This window comes from Neolamprologus multifasciatus, chromosome 6 (assembly GCF_963576455.1).
Source record: "Neolamprologus multifasciatus chromosome 6, fNeoMul1.2, whole genome shotgun sequence".
In the NCBI taxonomy this organism is placed as follows: domain Eukaryota; kingdom Metazoa; phylum Chordata; class Actinopteri; order Cichliformes; family Cichlidae; genus Neolamprologus; species Neolamprologus multifasciatus.
Window position 1 is genome coordinate 30,246,715 of NC_140444.1, and position 20,226 is coordinate 30,266,940.

General features: G+C 38.3%; 1 protein-coding gene and 1 long non-coding RNA gene across 2 annotated transcripts in view; one reads left to right on the plus strand and one right to left on the minus strand.

Moving 5' to 3' along the window:
- LOC146517292 (uncharacterized) overlaps window positions 1-20,226 on the minus strand; it is a 378,392-nt gene that overhangs the window by 127,694 nt on the left and 230,472 nt on the right. The window lies entirely within an intron of this gene.
- The window catches only part of mad1l1 (mitotic arrest deficient 1 like 1), a 60,830-nt gene that overhangs the window by 15,056 nt on the left and 25,548 nt on the right, over window positions 1-20,226 (plus strand). Inside the window, exons 12-16 of the mRNA XM_085161629.1 lie at window positions 2,699-2,839; window positions 3,726-3,782; window positions 5,720-5,811; window positions 6,010-6,100; window positions 17,701-17,926. Coding sequence (XP_085017755.1) covers window positions 2,699-2,839; window positions 3,726-3,782; window positions 5,720-5,811; window positions 6,010-6,100; window positions 17,701-17,926 — 607 coding nt within the window. The remainder of the gene's footprint in view (window positions 1-2,698; window positions 2,840-3,725; window positions 3,783-5,719; window positions 5,812-6,009; window positions 6,101-17,700; window positions 17,927-20,226) is intronic.

A 20,226-nucleotide genomic window follows, 5' to 3' on the forward strand; every position in this document is an offset into this window, starting at 1 on the left:
CACAAACCCTTGAGGTTCTTCTACTCTTTCCTATGAAATGCAACATTTTGTCTTTGCCACAAGGCTGCATCTCCTTTAAGCCACCGTTGGCCTGGTTACTTCTTTTACCTTCACATACTTTAGTGGGACAGACTCCGTGACCCATTAGAGGCATGGCCAGAGCTTCACGCACTGGATAAAACAGTTGACACAAAAGCAATTTCAAAAAAAAAAAAAAAAGATGATGAAAACAGTAATGATAGTTTTATCATTCTGTCCACCCATTTCCTGTTTGTTTGTGTGTTTTTAAATTGAGAGTTTTTATCAGAGAAGAGGTGACAGATTTTTGATTAAGATTGAGTGAATTTCTTGGCACATTAATGGAGAGTAAACAGCCAAAGGGCCTGCTGGTTAGTACTGGGAGTGAACACATGCACACTGACCTCTAAACGTACTCATGTGTGCCTTTTTTGTATTTACTTCTGTTCATTCTTTCTTCCTATTTATCTTCTTTTCTCCTCTAAAGAGAATCTTGTAGGATGTATGAAGTCAATGGTTGTGTCGATGCTTAGCAAACTAAACTGCTGTAATGTTTGAAAATGCATTTGACGGACTCATTTCTTAGCAGACTATCTTGATTTTGATCTGACTGGTTAGGTTTGCCATGGTTTGTTTGCAGGTAGTAACCAGTATGTTATTGTAAAAGGATTATTGCTGCCCACTGTTGGGATTTGGGCAAAATTGAGGGTTAGGGTTATGGTCACAGGCAAGGGTTAAGATGCGTCCACACTAGAAACACGTCGCTTTGAAGCTGGTTCCCTAGGTGACCCTCTAATGTGTTACGTAGCAGGTCATATGCCAATCAACGGTTTCCTTCATTCTTATTTGTAGTTGCTTCAGCCGCCATCTGGAAGCTGAGAAACGTTTTTCTTCCACCTCATTCTCTTCCTCTCAACTGGACTGGAGTCAGTCACATCCATAAACACACTCATTTATTCTCGATATTTTCACAGTGCTAATTGTCAGCAGATTTGACATGCGACCCTCTTGTCTCTGGACAGCTGACAACAAGTCAGCTAATCAACAGCTGGTTATAAGCTAGCATTATGCCAGCTAATCTTCGGCTAAAAAAAAAAAAATCACACTTTCCTTCTGGTAAACAGTTTGATTACATTACACAGTGTACTTTAAAACTTGTGACATTAATTGCCTTGTTACATTAGCAGATTTCAAGTGATGAAATGTATTACACAAGTGTAAAGTCAGTGTGACTGGGTCAAAGCATCTCCATAATGGCTGGTCTTATGGGATGTTCCTGGTATGAAGTGGCCCACACAAAGGTCACAGAGTTCAGGATTCTGTCTCTGCCTTTTAATATGTAATTTCTGCTGCAGTGTCAGTGGCCAGTCTAGAACAGATTTCATGTATTTGCACCTAATGATTCACAGAGTCAGACTTTAGTGACTTCTCACAGAAATTTTGCTACGTAATGTTTGGTTCTTAACTTGATTATCATAAAATGCCACCTGCTTTGCACAGGTACACTGACAGAGTCAGGAGGGGAGGAGTTGCAGCATATGAACAGTGCTGACTGACAGTTCACTTCTAAGATAGCAAAGTGAACTGACAGCTGACCTCAGAGCGTTGTGCTTTTTCCTTTCTCTCACAAGTATTCTTGACTAGAGTGGTGACAGGTCTCACAAAAATGTAGACGATGATTATCAATTATTACAAAGTGTTATTTAGATTAGCTTCTGTATTAAATTACTATAAATTAACAACGTTAATTTTTTTCTTTTTTTCTTCTCTAAACTATGGGACAGTCAATAGTCTTTTATAATTTATATTATATATTATATTATTGTATCTATATATTATACTGTTATAATTTTGAACATTTAATACCTGTTTTTGAGTGATTTCATGTATATCTAATCCTATTATTATTGCCTTTTTGATCCTCTATACAATGATCGTACATTTATTAGGTTCCATTCACACACCACAACAGGCCATTGCAGTTTATTTTCTCTTTGCTTATGACTTCAATTTCTTATATGAACAGTAAATGTAAAAAATCTCTTTTCATATGGACTCTTTTTTTTTTTTGGGACTCGACGAGATTCCTGTGACAGCATGTGAAATATAAAATGAAGCACACAGACCGAAAACTTTGATAGCTATTTGGAAACTGTATGTCAGTCCTGTTGATGCTTTAAAAGAAATATTTTTCCTGTTGAAGAGAAGCAGGTATGCCTCTGACTCCATTTGTACAGAGGACACAACTTTTACTATTCAGCACATTAAAGATGAGATGATGAGGAAGCATAATATAGGCAACACGTGCTCTTTATTTATTCTAGTATTCTTTGTCTACAAAGGCATTTTTCTTTGATTTGATTATGATTATGATTCAGTTTTAGAAATACAGATGAGCATGAGCAAGAAAGCTGCAGCTGCCTCATACTGTGTTACTGACACACCTGAACAGCAAACAAAAAGAAACATAGTAACAATTAGAGAAAGAAAAAAAGTAAGAAAGATACTTTCTTATTGTTTTTTCATGCAGATACAGATAGACATTTACTATGTGATGCCACAAAATGTTACAATTCCCACAACTTTTTCTTTTACTTTATTGGATACGGTGAAATTTGTTTATTAATCAGCAGATTTACCGTGTTATAGTGCTGTTAATGTGTAACGTTTTATGTTGCAGGAACGGGATGGAATGCGTGCCATATTAGAGTCCTATGACAACGAGCTGGCGCCTACTGAGTACTCTCCTCAACTGAGCAAACGACTCAGGGAGGCCGAGGACATACTGCAGAAGACACAGAGACATAATGCAGAGATGGAGGTGTGTCTGCAGGCGTGCATAAATATACTTTTTTGTCTTCTGCTCTTTGTTTTGTTTTTCAAAGTTGAATTTGAAAGTACTGACTTCCACTAAGCTGCCAACCAGATTATTATGCATGTAGCTGTTTGACACATGGCTCATAGCTGAGGGCACAGTAATTGCATGCTACTTAGCTTCAGCTGCTTGTTGTTTACATCCTCAATACTCTTGTTTAGTGGACAGACTGAAACACATCTACAGTGAAAATGGATTATACTGGACTTACGTTGCAGAGATTTTCACCCTTTTCTTTTAATTCCCTCAGTTTGACAGAATTGCCATGTTTAAGTGCAGAACCCCAGTTTGATTCTCTCCAGTTTTGCCCTTTTAAAGTTACTGCATTATGCTGTTTACACTGTGACTCACTTTTGAAAGAGATGGGCGAAATACCTTGAATTTCTCTATGACCTTTTTTTTTTTAATAATCAGCCAACAATCACTGTGAATTTGGTAGTTGCTGTGCTGAAACGGGAATCAGCACTAACCTAGCACCCCCTGCACTCGTAGTGTCACAGCTTGGCTAATCTAACATGAAGGTTAATAAAATGCAGCTTGAACTGTAAGAAAATGGAACAAACACAAAGGCTTCATTATGACACAAAGCTTTGCTATTGTGATCCTACAAGATCCACAACACACTGCCTTAGGACACTACAATACAAAATCATAACCCATGAAAGACCTAGTATTTTGGTTGATAACAACTCATTTCTCAACAGCGATGTTATTTTGAAGTACTAACTGGCTTCTTACCTTTGTTTTTTAGAGGGCTATTACTGCATATCAGTAGGCTAGGGTCATTTTTCTTTTTGCTTCTACATTATATTTCTTTGTCCTGTTAATTCAGGCTCAGCTGACCAAAGCGCAGGAGGAGACAGGGACACTAAAACTGCAGCTACAAACAGTAAGTGCACCTGCAATCCCGTTTTTTTTTTTTGTTGCAACATGCCGTTTCTATAAAAGGCACAGGCATTTTTCACCAGTCAAGTAATTAGCAGCCAAAGTATAAGCAGTATCAACCAGTTTGGAGACATGCATCCAAGAGCACAATCAGTCTATTTTTGCAAAAAGCGTTTGAGATGTAGCTAGCTAATTTCACATATAGCAGTTACAAAAAGATGATAAGAGCATAACCAGCATCTGTGATTGTGCCATGTAGACTATGTGAAATTAAAGGAAAGTAGCGTGTGTGCACCTTTGGGTGGCCACCAGTATCATGTACCCACTGTCCTGGAGGCTCCAGGTTGATAATTGATATAATTAGAACAAGAGGGAAGGCAGACTTCAGTAGCAGGAGGTGGGAATCATGCATCTTTATGTACAATCTGTTGAAGTTACCTACACAACATGCATATATAACTCCATTTAATTAATTAAAGGACTTTGTGACTCTGTTCCAGTCTGTTGCAGTGAAGAGACAGCTGAGCGTCAGTGTGTAGCCATCGATTTACTGGTTGATTTACCTTTCTGCCGTCACTGAATACCCCAAGGTTTGGGCAGTGACCGAAATTGTAAAAAATGTTTGGAATCATGTATGATTTTTGTTCCACTTCTCACGTGTACACCACTTTGTATTGGTCTTTCACGTGGAATTCCAATAAAATTGATTCATGTTTGTGGCTGTAATGTGACAAAATGTGGAAAGGTTCAAGGGGGCCGAATACTTTTGCAAGCCACTGTACAAGTGGAAATGAGCTTCATCCAAAGGTTTTCTGGGATCCCACTTAAAGATGAGGTCAGGGGCTCGGTCATTCAGTAGAGGCTCACAATAGTCTGTCTATACATCCTGACTAGGACTCCTCCTGGATACTTCTTAGGTGAGGTGTTTCAGGCATGTCCTACCAGGAGGACACCCGGGGGCACACTGGAGAGATAATGTCTTATGTCTGGCTTGCCTCACTGTGCCCCTGGAAGAGCTGGAGGAGATGACTGGGGAGAGAGAGAAATCCTGTTATCTTTGTTTAGACTCTTGTTCAAACAGCCCAGATTCATGTAAGTGGTAGAAAATTGATGAATATAACCACCCAACCAGCTAAATATAAGAAGAAAATGAAATATGAATGCAAAAGAATCTATGCATCTATATATACATAGTAATCTTTTAATGGCAGTGTAAAAAAATGAAAACAGATGTAAACTTAGTCCATTTAGCACATGTTCTTTTTTCAGTCCTGAGTGTATCAGTACATTTAACAGGTTTATCTGTCAATCTTGGCATGTACATTTTTCTCAATTGAAGATTTTAGAAGTGACAGAAAACTCTTACAGACAGAAGTATTCTGCTTTTAAATATAGTCCCGGATAACGTAGCGAGTTGGCAGGTGTGACCTGAAACTTTGAAACGCATCTTACGACTCTTTACTCATTCTGTGATCTTCCTTCTTTTCTTGGCTCCTTGTTGCCGAGGTGACATCAACATAGCCATAGCAATGAGTATTGACGCGTGAAATCTACCTGTCTGGTATAGCAGTAATTACTTATCTGTCTTGGGAAGACTGGGAGTGGGGATGCACCGAGAGACGGGCAGATGCTGTCAGAAAAGGAGGAAAATTGGTGTGCAAATGGAAATGAGGGATAATTTTACAGACGAGAGCAAGATCAGAGGGAATAAAAACAACTATGAGACAGATGGAATAGAAACGAGTAAGAGGTAAAAAAGATCAGGACGTTGTGAAACAGAAAATAAGTTAGTGGGCTAATGGTGTGTAAAGGATATATCTGTTTGTCTTGATGTCTGTGTCAAAAAGATAGCAGCCCACTGTAATACAGTCTTCAGGATTTATCTGCAGGCACACGGTGGTCTGATGATAGTACACCAGGATCATTTTCTTTGTGTCCCAGGCGGAGCTGGAGCTGGAGTCTTTAAAGAAGCAGCAGGCCTCTGCTACTGACAGCAACTCTTTACTGACCAAAGAAGAGGTCACCATTCTCAGGTGGGTTGACCTCAACTTGTTGCAATGAAAAATTCATGACTATACATATAAAGGATCAAATCACTAATGCCTCACACGCATGCCTGAGCAGAGCTATACGCCTAAGATTAACCTGTTCACTCAGTGACATACATGGTCACATCTTTGCATGTTAGGCGTTATTAAACAGTGTATGCGCATGCATTTTTTTTTTCTCAGACAGAAAATTGAAGATTTAGAGAGAGAGCGGCAACGTTTGGAGGAGCAGAATAACATTCTGGAGATGAGACTGGAGAGACACAACCTACAGGTAGGCGCTTAAAGTTCCCTCCAACTGTTTTCTGTGATGGATTTACTCGTCTGGCACAAAGGAACCAATTTAATAACCCCAAGGGCAGCAGACGAGCCCGCATGACACTACAGATTGATTCACACAAACGTTTCACATATCTGACAGTTTTTCAAACATAATTGGACCCAGGTGTGACTTGAGCAGCATCCAATGGAAAAATCGCACAACCTGTGGCTGATTTGAAATCCTTCCTTTGTTGGTGGAAAGGATTACAATACACAGAGCATTTTGTGGACCTCCCTAGTGTTAGCTGCGAATGACACTGGCTAAAATTAAATTGGTAGACAACATTTGTGAAATATAAACACAGACACACACACACATTTGACTGTGTGCATCTAATCCAGCTGCTTTCATCTTCCGAAGTTATTTAACTCTTTTCCCGTTTTTTCTTTTAAAATGGTGTGTGTGTGTGTGTGTGTGTGTGTGTGTGTGTGCGTGCGTGCGTGCGTTTCATCTCAGTCAGCTTCTCTAACTCCCCTGACTCATACTGTGCCAAACTAAGCCAACAGGGCACTTTAATGAAACGTGTGTGGGCAAGCGTGTTGGTTCCATTTAGCAGTGGGTTGAATGAAATCCATGTTTTTTCAAGCATGACCACCACCTTTAAGGCAATTGACGTGTGTGTGTGTGGGTGTGGGTGGGTTTCAAGGTTACACAGTCAATGGATCAGGTCAGTTCTAAGGAGCTAATTTTTATGACTCTTTCATGGTCTAATGCACACCAAGAGACCTCTACATCAGACTGACTGAGGAGATGAGTGACTGAATGGAGAACTATTTGAAAGAAGAAGTGAATAGCTGAATAAGGATGAGTTAACAGAATTGATTGCTCAAATAAACTGACATTGCATTTTTCTATTAGTATTATATCAACTTCCATATAAGATTTTTGTAGCTAGTCCCATTATTAGTGCCTTTATATTTAAATCGTGCTGAAATACACAGGTGTCGATCACTTGGATGACCAGTGCAGTGAGATTGCTTTTGAGCAATTTAGCTATAAAACTAGTGGTTGTACCTTTAAAATCTTGAAACCAGCGTAGTGATCATTGAACACCTAAAATTAACTCTGAATAGATCAGTAGAAGTGAATGAATGTAATTTTTTATCTTACAGTTAGTTAAAAACTAAGCAACAACTTTTTAAACTAGGAATCACATGACAGTGTATGAGCAGATATAATCCTTCTAAAAACGCCATACAAAGAGATTCTGGTTTTAGAAGTGCTATCGACGGAGTCATTATAGTCACGATCCTTCTCACTGTCACCAAGTGCTTGCTCATAGGAGGTTGTTTGAATGTTGGGGTTTTCTGTGTAGTATTGTAGGGTCTCTCTACCATATTTATGTACTTATTTTTTTAAACATGTATTTTTTTCCTTTATTTTGATAATCAAGATTAAATGATACTGGGTTGTTTCAGTCAGGATTGAGATCAGAGTCATTTAATATAGTTACTTATTACATTTAGAAACGTGATGCAAACTGGAGAAGAAAAAAACAAAAAAAATGAAAATCAGGTGGAAGTGTTTGACACGGTGTTGTGTGGTTGGCAGTTGGGCTCAGACTAGAGGGTGTTTTTGACTGTGAAGTCAGTGTTGCTAGGCAAACACTCCAAGCTGCACACAGATCAGACAAGAGGCCCTAGCGACAGAGGACTTGCACAAACTGGAAGACTTGCATTCAAACATCAGGGAGCGTGATGGAGTGTTGCATCCAGTTAAAGCTTTATATTACAACAAAAATACAGAAGCATCGATGAGAGTTGATAAATATTGGTCAGTATCAATGCTGATATCAATAGATGTCAATTTATCACAAAGTAGGCTTATTGTTTGCAGTTGAACACCTATTACACAGGCAAATAGAATCAAACTCTGTCCTCTCTGGACACAGCAGAGACTTTAAATGACACATACATCCAGCCCATTTTCATTAAACCGAAAGTTAAAGTGTAACACTTAATAACACTTCTGTTTTCTCTCTTTAGACATGCTGATTGATGGACTTAAAGAAAAGTACAGAAGGGTAAAAGAAAGTACTGGTTAAATGCTCAACAGCAATCTAAAGTGGGACAGATTTTTATAATAAAAACAATATTGATTTCATGCATTTATGAGAGCACAAGCTAAAAAACCTTTGATTGATCAGTTACTTGTTGTTTACTTGTTAACATCAATTTGCAGGATCATCACCCAATGGCGCAGCTGTAATTGGCCCTCAAAATCCAGTTTTTGCAAGAACTGTAGTACATTCCATGTCATTTAGGTTTTAATAACTTTTTCAGTATAACGGCCAAGATTAGCCATTTGCTGATGCTGGTATTTATAATGGCCGATAAATGAAAATTAAAACAGTTAACGAGATAGGACAAACACTTTTCAGCGAATGTCGGGAGTGTTGATGTTGCATAGAAACTTAAAGAAGTCCAGTCGATATTTTTTTTTTCCTTCCCCCTACTAAGATTACCATGACCTGGATGACTGAGAAGCTACACAGACTTGATGCTGCATAGTTTGTCCACCAGAGGGCACTCTGCAGCATCTTTGGTGGCAGAGAGCAGAGTCAGGCAGAACTTACATAATTGTTTAAACAACAGAGAACAAATGTTATGGAAATCTGTTGGTTTTGTGTGCCTGAAAAAAGGAAAAATTGCTGATATCACATTGTATTTATTTATTTATTTTTTGGCACATTTTCAACAAACTCGAGCACCTTGTGTTCTGTAGGGACACATACATACTTGGCAATGAGGGTGGATGTTATAGCCTCTGAATTAAACCATAATATTTCAAGAATATTTGCAATAATGATATCTATGAGAATATAGCTAAAAGTCCCGAGCAACATTTTATCAGTGATTGCAGCTTGCAGGCAGCAGCATTTATTAGTGCAAACAAAATGAAGGGTATTTTCCATCCTTCTTTTCCAATGAGCTGCTGTCACTGATGACAGACTACATACTTCAAAGTGTGAACTATTGTCACGAGGTGCCAGGAGCAGCAGCATTATTGTACAATAGCAGTGACACAGTATTGTATCCAGTGACACAGCATCAGTCAAATGTAGGCACAGAAGTAGCCAAGGTAATGTTTTCTCTGAAAACGAAGTAAAAGTTTAACAGAACTGCATAACACGGCTTAACCTTGTAACTTTTTGGGAGCTGCACCATATTGTTACAGAATTAACTTTAAATTAGAAAATAATTGCTAGCTGGGATGTTGCATTTTGGGATGAGCTTTTTAATTAGTTGTTTAAAGCCCTTCTTTTCCACAGTTTGGACTGTCATCATATCATTGACTAAACAATGTAAAATGCATTAGTAACCTCCACCCACTGTTTGCTGTTTCTGTCACATGAAGTGCAACTAGCAAATGCTTCAGCGATGGTTAGTTGAGTCATTTGTTTACATTTGGATCACACATCCCCAGGTGCTAATATCTCTTCCTGGTGTGCAATCACAGCCTGGTTGTACTTGACATGCATTTTGACTTAAGTAAAATGTGTTGTTTATACCTTTTAGCAAAAGCAGTTTGTTTTTTTTTGTTTGTTTGTTTGTTTTTGTGCATATTTTGCAAGTATTGTGCTTTGGCGGAGGTTGCTTAAGTACAGTGCTGTGTGACGGTTTTCAGGTACCCTTAATTCTTTTCATATTTTGCTTGGAAAAATGGGAAATGGGTGCAGTGATTAATTTGCAATTAATTTGCTTTATCAAAACCTGACAGTACTTTTCTGCATTCAGGTCAGTTCTTGTGTAATTTGGCTGACGTCAGCCTTCTGTGGTTGCTGGTCTTGCTAACTAATGATTTCTCTCACTGATAAAAGAGCCACCTTTAAGAGAACACACTGGGAGAATCAGAACTGCTATGCTTTCATCTCTTTGTTTTTGAACTGCATTCATTATTAATGACGGCAAAAATATAAACTGATTACGTTATGTGCACCAGTTTTTCCCCCAAACATGCTGGATCGTTCATAACAGTGACTGTAGAGGCTGTATGATTTTTAGATAACCATCTGATTTGGAAATGGAGATGGGCAAAACATAAACTTGTTTACTATTGTATATTTCAGTATAGATTTAAAAAGAATGTGCTGGTTATTATTTCATTGACTTTCTTAAGCCTTATTTTAGTAACAGTAGTAGCTCTGAAATGTTCTAACAAAACCATCTCCAAGAACCTTCAGTGTTCAGTGCAGTTTTATTTTTAACATTAATGTTTTTCCAGAGAAGCTTTGGACTTTTCACCCTGTGTGTTCTGTCTCATCTCGAGTTTGCCCTTTTGTGGTTTCAGGTCTTTATTCTTAATGGGGAAAATGATGTTTATTACTGTGTAATTTTAATTTAGTTAATTACGACAACAAAAAGATCTGTGGTCTGTAATATGAATCTGTTCCTTAGTTTCCCTCACTTGTTTGTCCGCTAATATTTGTTCATCTCTCTCTTTTTCTTTTTTTCTTTTCTTTTTTTAATTGATACATTGCAGATCATGGCAGTCGTAATGGTAGATTTGAAGGGTTGTACTTTATGCTTTGCTCTCATGCTAGTGTCTAAACAGAAATAATTGTTGCTATTGCATGAGATTGCATCAACATAGTCTTCTCTGTTGTGCATATGCTTACATCTGCGAGTGTAGTTGTACAATACACAGCCACAGAAACATGATGTTTAGTTGTATTGTGTTGTTTAGATTTTTTGTTTGTTTGTTTGTTTTTGGTGTGTGTGTGTGTGGGGGGGGGGGGGGTTTGAGGTGCTTCATTAACAATGCCTTTTTATTTATTAAATTAAACTGAAAATAGGGTCTTACAGTGATGTTTTCATAATTTTTGACAGATGGACAGGAAATCTATTTAGAAATGCCTTTGGCACATTTGTAAGACTTTTACAACTAATTTTCTGGATATTCTTCGTTAATTTACTAAAACAGTTTAAGCTTTGCTGTTACAAACCCTACTAAAGGTCACATTGATGATATAAGCACCAATAACCGGGTGCTAAAAAAGGTTCTGGCCCCAGATTATTCCCGCATATAACATCAGTCTTGCCTACACTTTCATCTCATAAAAAGTTGTTTCTGGGTTCAAACCTCAGCTTGGATCCGTTCTCTGTTGCATTTCCCTGTTTTCCCTAAGCCCAGATGGGTTTCATCCAACTGCTTCAGCTTCTTCCCATAGTCCAAAGACATTGTTGAGATTGTGATTCTCTGGACATTGATATAAATAGTATTTAGGATAAAAGACTGTTAGAATGTATGGTTAAGTGTGTTCTTATAGTCTAAAGTGCTTTGAGTGGTCACTAAGATGAGAAAAGTGCTACATAAATGAATTATAGCCATTTCCTGTTATCAATAACTTAAATAGATTTGACCAAGAAATTCAAGAAAAGCCATCAATGTTCAGTTTTTTAAGTAACAAAATAAATGGGAGCTGCAAGACACAAGAGTGGTCATGGAAAGACTTGGTTTATACATGTGGCAGAAGAGAAGATGACATTGTGCATTCTAGTTATTCCTGACAGCATCATTTCTACTGATCTGTTTACATGTGGGAGGTTTGATACTAAGGAGGAGCCCGTAAAACTTGGTCTTCCATGTGACATGGTACTGCTCTGCAGACCTTCATGCTTTGTAGGCATGGCCCTCAGCTCCTCTCGCTCATCCATGAATCCCTAAGGCCTGGGTCCCTATGGCATTGCCTGACAGTCATTCCTATATTAATATTACATAGAAAACTGCTGTGGGCCTGTGTACAGACCTGGTGGGGTTTTTTTAGACCTGCTCAAAGCCAGCTGAAGAGAGATGTGAGGGTGCTCTCAATGATACACACTTGATATATTATGACACAGGAACCAAGGAATCTGAATCCGTATAAAACATGGATGTAGGGCCCTGATGGGGAGAGAGGACATGTAAGTGCTTTAAACCTGTGCTATTTTGCAACCAAGATGGGATGGTGTAAACGTTCATCTTGGGGCTTCAGAACAGGATTTTAAAAAGCAATGGGTGATGTCACAGTATTTACTTTCATATTCTACACTGTCGGTGGTTACCTCATGGACACCTGTGGTTCTTGGAGCCCTTGATCTGCAGCTTCCTGGCTTTTCAGAACGACGTAGAATCTGCTGTTTGTTCTTTTCACGTGTCTAACTGTAACTTAGATAGGATTTTATCAAAGAATACCAGATTGTCCAAGCCTTACACTGGTAAGCCCATTACTTGTCAAAACATTCTTAGCGGAGACTGTGACTTTACTTCTCCTAACTCTGTCTTGAGCTTTCAGGCTCCACTTCATGTCTGCTTAACAACAGGGAGCCAATTTCAAGTCACTATCAGGACATCTGTGCTGCAGATAGCTCATCATCCACAAATTTCACCCATTCAGGAATAACCATTGGAGTGGAACCTCCACAAAGATACAGCCCTAGTTCCCTCATTGCCTTTGAGACAGGGATATAGTACCTATTCAGCAACTGCTCCGAGTTTATCATAGCCTGCCTGTGTCACAGGAAGCCACACTAGGGTTTCTGCTTGCTGTGTTTGTTTTCCAGTTGACATCACACAGTTGTTCCATAGAAGCAGCAAGCCTATTTTGTTTATTCTCAAGTTACGTGCTTGTGCACTTTGTTTTACTTAAAACCAAAGCTGTCCACACGTTAGGCATAGGTCAGTGCAGTGTTAATGAAATTCAGTTTGTGGTGGCTCATGTGACTGAATGAGCCACACAGGCCGGTAAGTTGTTGGTTGACCGTTCAGTCTACTTTCCTACCCTCATCTGTGGTCACAAGCTCTTGGTAGTGACTGGAAAAATGAGAATGCTGACGTGTCTGAGTTGAGTCATTACTCGCACCGTGAAAGAGGCTGGTCGAGGTAGTTTCGGCATCTGATCAGGAGATGTTCAGGGCATCTCCCACTGGGAGGAGGTCACTGGGCACACACACACCAAAGAGATCTCTTGAGAGCTTCTTGGAAGTGGTTAGAGATCTCTGCTTAGACTCCTGCCCCCAGGAGGAAGGGAGGGAGGGATGGATGGAATTTTGGCTACGTTCACACTGCAGGTCTTAATGCTCAATTCCGATTTTTTGATCAAATCCGATTTTTTTTGTCTGCTCGTTCACACTACAGATAAAATGCGACAGCAAACACGCTCTAGTGTGAACGCTTAAAGCGGCCCGCATGCGCAAAAGAAGACGTCACACACAACTCTGTTTAGAACCAGAGCAAACAATATTGTTTGACAGATGGCCCTTAATATAAAGACTTTGGACTTTACGTTTCCCAATTTTTGCTTTAAGTTATTTTGTTACCATGATCGGATATGGGTCGCATAGGGTCAAAAAAATCGGATTTGATGCGCTTTCGCCTGCAGTGTGAACGTAGCCTTTGAGATGTCAGCTATCAGACAAAGTGACTTGCATCTTTTAATAGTGATTGTCCCAACAGTGGTCACTGAATAATTAAAGAGGCAAACATGGGACACACAAGTTACCAATTCTTGTGTCAAATCTCCAAACTATCCTGGGTGGGTAGTAGTCGTGTGTACTGGTGCTTGTCCATTGGCAAGCAGGTGTGAGAGTGGATGGTACCAGGCAGCTTCTGTGTGAATGGTGGGTAATGAGTATTAACATTTTCCTCTCACTAAAATCACACTAAAATAAAAGTAAAAAGAAATGGATAAGTGAAAACTGTTCCCTTTTTGTTCAAAAAATGTTAAAAATTCTCTTGGCGGATGGGGTGAGTGTACATCACAGTTCAATTTGATCTGGTCCTTAAAATGCATCTGATCTTCTGGACAGATTTTTTTAAAGGACAGAGCCTTTAGCCTGCCAATATCTAGACAGCAGCTTCAATCTATTTTCTGATAATGTCACTCAGTGGAAGAAGCCCGCCTCGCCAGCATCTCTGCTGTCTTTCCATTCAACCTCACTTTATCGGTTCGTGTGGTTTAAGGTTGATAGTACCCTCCACTCTCAAATTCATGCACACTCATCATTAATGTGTCATCTGTTCCATCAGTGACTCATGTGTCCCCTGTGGTTGGTGCTGTGTTGAGTATATAAGTGGATGTTTCAGCGCAATTTGTTCTGTATCTGTTAAAGAACAGAGACTGTTCTTTGGACTTCAACCTCCCCCCAAAACTCGTATTCTTGTCTTGTTCTCTTATTCATTCTTTCTTCCTCATACATTTGATCTTGCTCCGATGCTCCCTCTCTCCCTGCCTTTTGCTCTTTTTTTTTTTTTTAACAGACTGCACTCTGGTATTAGATGTGTTGTTATTGTTGTTCTATGAATAAGAGATATGTAGCCTCAAGCACTCAGAATGGCATTCCACCTTGCTGCACTGTAAATTATGTGTGGAAGAACAGGCTCTATAATATGCATGTAAATACGTCTACACACACACACACACACACACACACACACACACACACACACACACACACACACCAACTTACAAAATCTGAAGAACTGTAATATTAAGAAGCTCGCTTTGAAAACTCAGGCAATTTGGCTGTTTTCTGTTTTTGTAGCAATAAACGTAATTATAATTTTAATGAAACGGTGCACCACTTTTTTCCTACTGAATGCAGACATGGATGCAGAATAAAGTGTAATATTACCTTTGCTCATTTTGGAGATGATTGTTCTTTTTTTCAGGTGTTTTTTTTTTGTTTTGTTATTGTTTTGTTTTTTGTTTTTTTTAGATCAGTGGATCACACTTATTCACTGTATTACTTTTGTTATGAAATGTGAAAATGGCAAATCGATTCAGACAAGCAAATGGATGCCTTTTTAAAGACTTTTCCATTTTTTTTTTTACTTTCAGTTCAATATTGTAGGAGAGTCAACCCAATTAAAAATAATTATGCCATTTGGCTTGCTTTGAAAGCAATGTGCTTGAAAGGCAAAGAGAAGTAACTTTCCCTTTTGTTTAGTTTAGTTTGTTTTTATTCTGTTGAGCAGTAAATTAAAACGTTGCCCTTCAGCTCAGTCCAGACATCCTGAAAGTGAAATATGAATCCACAGCAAAATCTTTCTAATTTACTTTAGCTTGACCTAAATTTTTAAAGACGAAAATTTTTTATTTTATTTTTGTTTTGACAGAATGTAGCTTTTGACTGCGTTTTTCGAACTCTAATCTACATATCTGTCTCTTCCTTCCATTTTCTCTCTCTGGTTATCATAAGGCACATACAGATGCAGCTTTAAATAAACTCTCTGTAAACAGATGTAGAACTTCAAAAGACTGAAGTTGAAGAAAATGAAAGGGCACTTTGTTTGGCTGTAACTGTGTGTGTGTGCTGTGGAAAAATACTTGATGTTAAGTACACACATCTACTGTTACTCAGTTCGAGAAATGTAATCATTTCTTATAAAGTACATGAAAGAGTTATTTATAAGCTTTTCTGTACGCTTCATCCACTCTGGTCTTTCTCGACGCTGAAGGCAGTGGTACCCGGACACCGTTTGTTTTTTACCATGTTCTTTTATTTGTCCTTCACCGTTTCTCTTCCTCATATACTCTTTCTTCTTTTCTGTCTTTTACTCTGTAGTTTATTTGGCAACCGTCGCTTGGAGGCATATAGAATCTAATTTAGCCCGTAATCAAGAGCTCAGATAGGGGTGTGTACATGTTGTGAGCGCTCCTGTTTGAGTGTGTCTCTCCTTATATTGGCATTAAGCGACTTTTATTTAGCCAGACCTTGCAGAGTGAGAAGAAAACACTGGGAAAGAATACTTTCTCTTTAATGTGTCTGTTTGATATAACTGAAAACATTATTTCCTTATAGGAAAAGCTCACGTGAACATCAAGAGCTTTCGATCACACTGTCGAGTATTTTTTTTATGCTAACCTCCTCTCCCAATCTGTAATGTGAGATCAGTTGTAACCATTTCTCTCCATGTATAGCAACTGAAATTGGTTATAAAAGGTTTGCAGGTTTTTCTTGCATATGTTGGTCTCACACCAAAGGAACATTACCAGGATTGTATAGTAAAATGTTTTTAACTTGTTCAGTTAGGATTTGTGTGTTTCACTCAAGCATTAAATACATGTATTTGGCAAGGGTAAGCAACATAACACAGCCTCACTAGCTTAATTATACATGGACAAATTGTGCTTACTTGAGTAGCAACCCCATCTGAAAGGCTCATTTTTGCCAGGAACTTGAGAAAAGTTCATTAGCAGTAACCTTTTATAACAAGACATTTTCAAATCACATGATGGCGTCAGTATAGTGTTCAAAGACTTTGAAAGACTTTGACGTTCAAAGACTTTTGGCTTCATAATGTTTTGGGGTGTTTCCGCGTGTTAGAACATGTGTGGAACATTATAATTACAATGAGTGTAAAACTGTAATGACCTGATCTGATATCCCAAGATGAGAGCCGAGTAAAAGTCTTTTAATTAATGTAGTTTTCATATGATCAGTATTTAAAACTACAGTAGGATCATTATTGTACATTAAATATTTTCGTCTTCTGTTTTGTTTGGCCTCTTTTGCAACTTGCTGGTTATATTTTGTATTCTCTTTTTTTTTTCCTGTCCCATTTGGTTCTTTAGCCGTCAGAATTGTTGTCTGAAGACCAACAATGGATTTACTTTGCCAAATGGATCATCATGGCCTTGCTGTATTGGTCCATTTGATCGACCTTTGTTGTTATTATTTATTTTATTTTATTTTCAGTTGTTACAGACGGGACAGATATGACTGAGGGATAGAAAAGGGAGAAAGAAAGATCAAGGAAAAGAAAAACAGAAGGGAAGAGGGACAGTGAGGAAGGGCACTGTTGAGAGAGAAAGAAGAGAAAACAAGCAAAAAAACCAGAGCAACATACTAAACACAACACCATCGCATTAATCTAGCTAAGTGTAAACAGCAGTAAATACTAAATATTGAATGTTGTTGTGCGCCACGCAGGACCAACAGCGCACAATGTATTCTGTATTCTCACAATGTATATTTTGTATTCTCTCCGTTTATTTTAATTTCTTATTGTTATTTACTTGTTGCTGTCAGTATTTTTGTTATCACAAAGAAGTTAATGATAGAAATCATTGATATTGTGGCTCAGCTAAATTAAGTGAATATTTGGTGTGGTAACTCTTTGGCATTAATAGAGCTATTGCTGCCAGTTTTCGTTTATCAAAGCTACAAAGCTGATCATGACCGTGGAAGTACACCGGGTTCCTTAAAGGCAGTCATTTTTAAGGAATCAGATTTTTCATGGGTGCTGCTGCCTGCTCATCTAGGGCACTCATCGAACAGAGAAGAGACACAGGCAGGGGAATACAACTTTCCACTCTTTGGTCATTACACTGCTGCATTTGTCACAAGGCATTCTTATTTTTCAGGGGAAAAGCGCTCTGTAAAAGAATATGAAAAGTCACTAAATCTGACAGAGTTATTGAGTTGGCAACAGCGAGGTGAACTGAAGCGTGATGATCACTGCTGTGAGTGAGGAATGTGAGGCGCCCTGGATGCTAAGATGAGATGGTGCATAAAAAAATGTTCTGCTCTATAACTGATGGCTGTTTGATCTATGTCTCTGTGTCTCAGGGAGACTACGATCCAGTGAAAACCCGTGTTCTCCACCTCAAAGTGAACCCTACCGCCATTGCCAAACAAGAGCGCCAGCAGGAAGTGGAGGCTCTCCGGCAAGAAGTGACACGGCTCAGGGATCTTGTACGCTCTTTGCAGAGTGGAGGTGCTGTGGGGCATTCCCAGGATGACACGCACAACCCCAGCTTCAGCCTTAGTTTGGCTCCTTCAAAGGAAGTGTTGGGTAAGATGACACAGAAGTGTGACATCAGAATAAGAGTGACCTATAATGTCATTCAACAGCAAACGGGGCTTAAAAAAGTAATAAGTCAAAGGCAGCCAGTATACCATCATTAAGAGTGGAATAATATGATTGATGGCTGTTAAAAGACAATTACAGTAATCTGAGAGATAATAAGAGCATGACTGATAGCATGGGTGTCACTAGAAGTCAGTATTATTCATATCCTCACAATATTCCTTAGGTGGTAGGAGATGGACTGGGTGACCTTGTTTATATATTTTAAGATGAAATTAGAGTGAAAATGCAGATCCAGGTTTCGGATAGCTGATGTTAGATGAATGGATAAGGGGCCAAGGGAGGGTTTGATCCATGGATGAAGCTTTTCTGATCTGATGACTAGATTTTCTCTTTTTAATTATATTGTTATATAATGTTATAGTTAACATTAGAGGGGAACTGGATATTTAGACAACATAAAAAGTACAGATTTTAAAGGTTGTAAAAGGTCCTCTTTACATGTAGACTGATCCAAAAAATATGAAATTGCAAAAAAAGAGAAAAGCCATACCCAACAGTTGCTGCTTTCTAAAGGAACATGTTGCTCTTGGGAACTGCTTCATTGATATTTTGGCTCAGAAAGTCTCTGTCCTCTTAAGTGTCTATATGACAGACTGTTAGAGGGAGGACGTGCAGTTATGACAGGGTTAAATATGCATTTGGAGCTCAGGACAGTTCACTGGTAAAAGTCTGTTGGCCAATTTGTGCACAGCGCTCTGTGCTCTCTCTGTCTGCCTGCTGCTCGCTCACGGTCTCAATTTTCTTGGCACTTCTTTTTTCCAACTCCCAGCCTTCTTATTTTTTTCTCATCTTTCACTCTTGTCTTTTCTGTCATCTTCTCCTGTTCCTGACATGTTCGCTTCTCTGCCTTTTAATTTCTTATGATATGAAAATTGAGTTTGTAACAAGTAAGTTCAATTTAAACTCTGTGTAGATAAAGCAGACCTAGTGTGTGATATCTGTCCTTATTGCAAGACCTGGGTCAGTGCAATAGAAAGTCTACAAACTTATCAGAGATCAAATAATTAAAATTATTTAATGACATTTTACCTCATGTAGTGTGTGTCTTTACCCTGCTGTCTGTAGTGGTTCAACTTCACTATAAGCTTGGTGTGTTCAGTTAAGAAATTACACAGGAACAATGCTTCATGTAGCAATTAGCAGCAGGTAGAAAATGTTTTCCATTTTTAATTACATTTAATTAGTAAGTTTTATACACCAGCGGTTATTAGTTCTGCCGTGGGTGTTGATGATGAGTTTCCACATTTTTGCATTTTTCACACATTAATACCGGACAATTGTGATGACAAAATTTAAAAGTAAGTTTAGAATTAGAAACAAATCAAGGCTTTAACTTTTTACTCTTGCTGTTACAAATTATTATTTCATTAAATACATGTTAGCTGGGAAATAAACTTTGATGATGATGATGATGATGATATTAATAATAATAATAATAAATAATCATCTTTTTTATAAGTTGTCTTGAGCAGTAGTTCTAGGTCTTTCAAAGTTTTTCTTTGGACTTCGGATGCTTTTTCATTCATTTTCAGTCCAGTCCTCGTACAATTTCAGATGAATGTTTTTTTAGTTTGTTTCTTTTTGGTTTCTTAAGCCACTTAACACTAACTGTGAATCATTAAAGCATTAAAAAGGCACCTAACTCGAGGGGTAAATCAGATAACTTTGCAAAGAAGCAGTTTTAAATTTACTTTGTTATTAGCAGCCTGTCGCAAAATGCATTTTTTGTACCCATTTCTTAATGAAAACCTATAACAGTTTAAATATAACCTCCGCACACTGTCTCACTTGGCTTCATCAGGTACCTTTATCAAGTCAGTCAGACTGAAACATTGTGATTTAATAAGTGTCGTAGTGATTATCGAGACAGTATGCACGAGTTGCATTTTAATTGTTGTGGAACCTTTCTCTTGGTTCATGTGTGCAGAGATTTTTTTTACATTTTATTTCAAATCTATGAAAACTTTAAATATTACAGTTTGAGAGGTGTAAAATATAATTTTTTATGATTCTCAAAAATTGTTAGCTGAAAACTTATCTCAGCAAAAAACAAGTGGAGGCCAGAAGAAGTGGCCGCCATAAAAGTATCATTATCTGAAAGCCACGTCTTTAGAAAAGGTAGTAAATGCGTAGTAAAGGCTGACGTATGGCAAATTATACAAGTGGGCAACTGGACAACTTTGCAGCATGATGATGATCCTGAATAGAAAAACACACAGTGG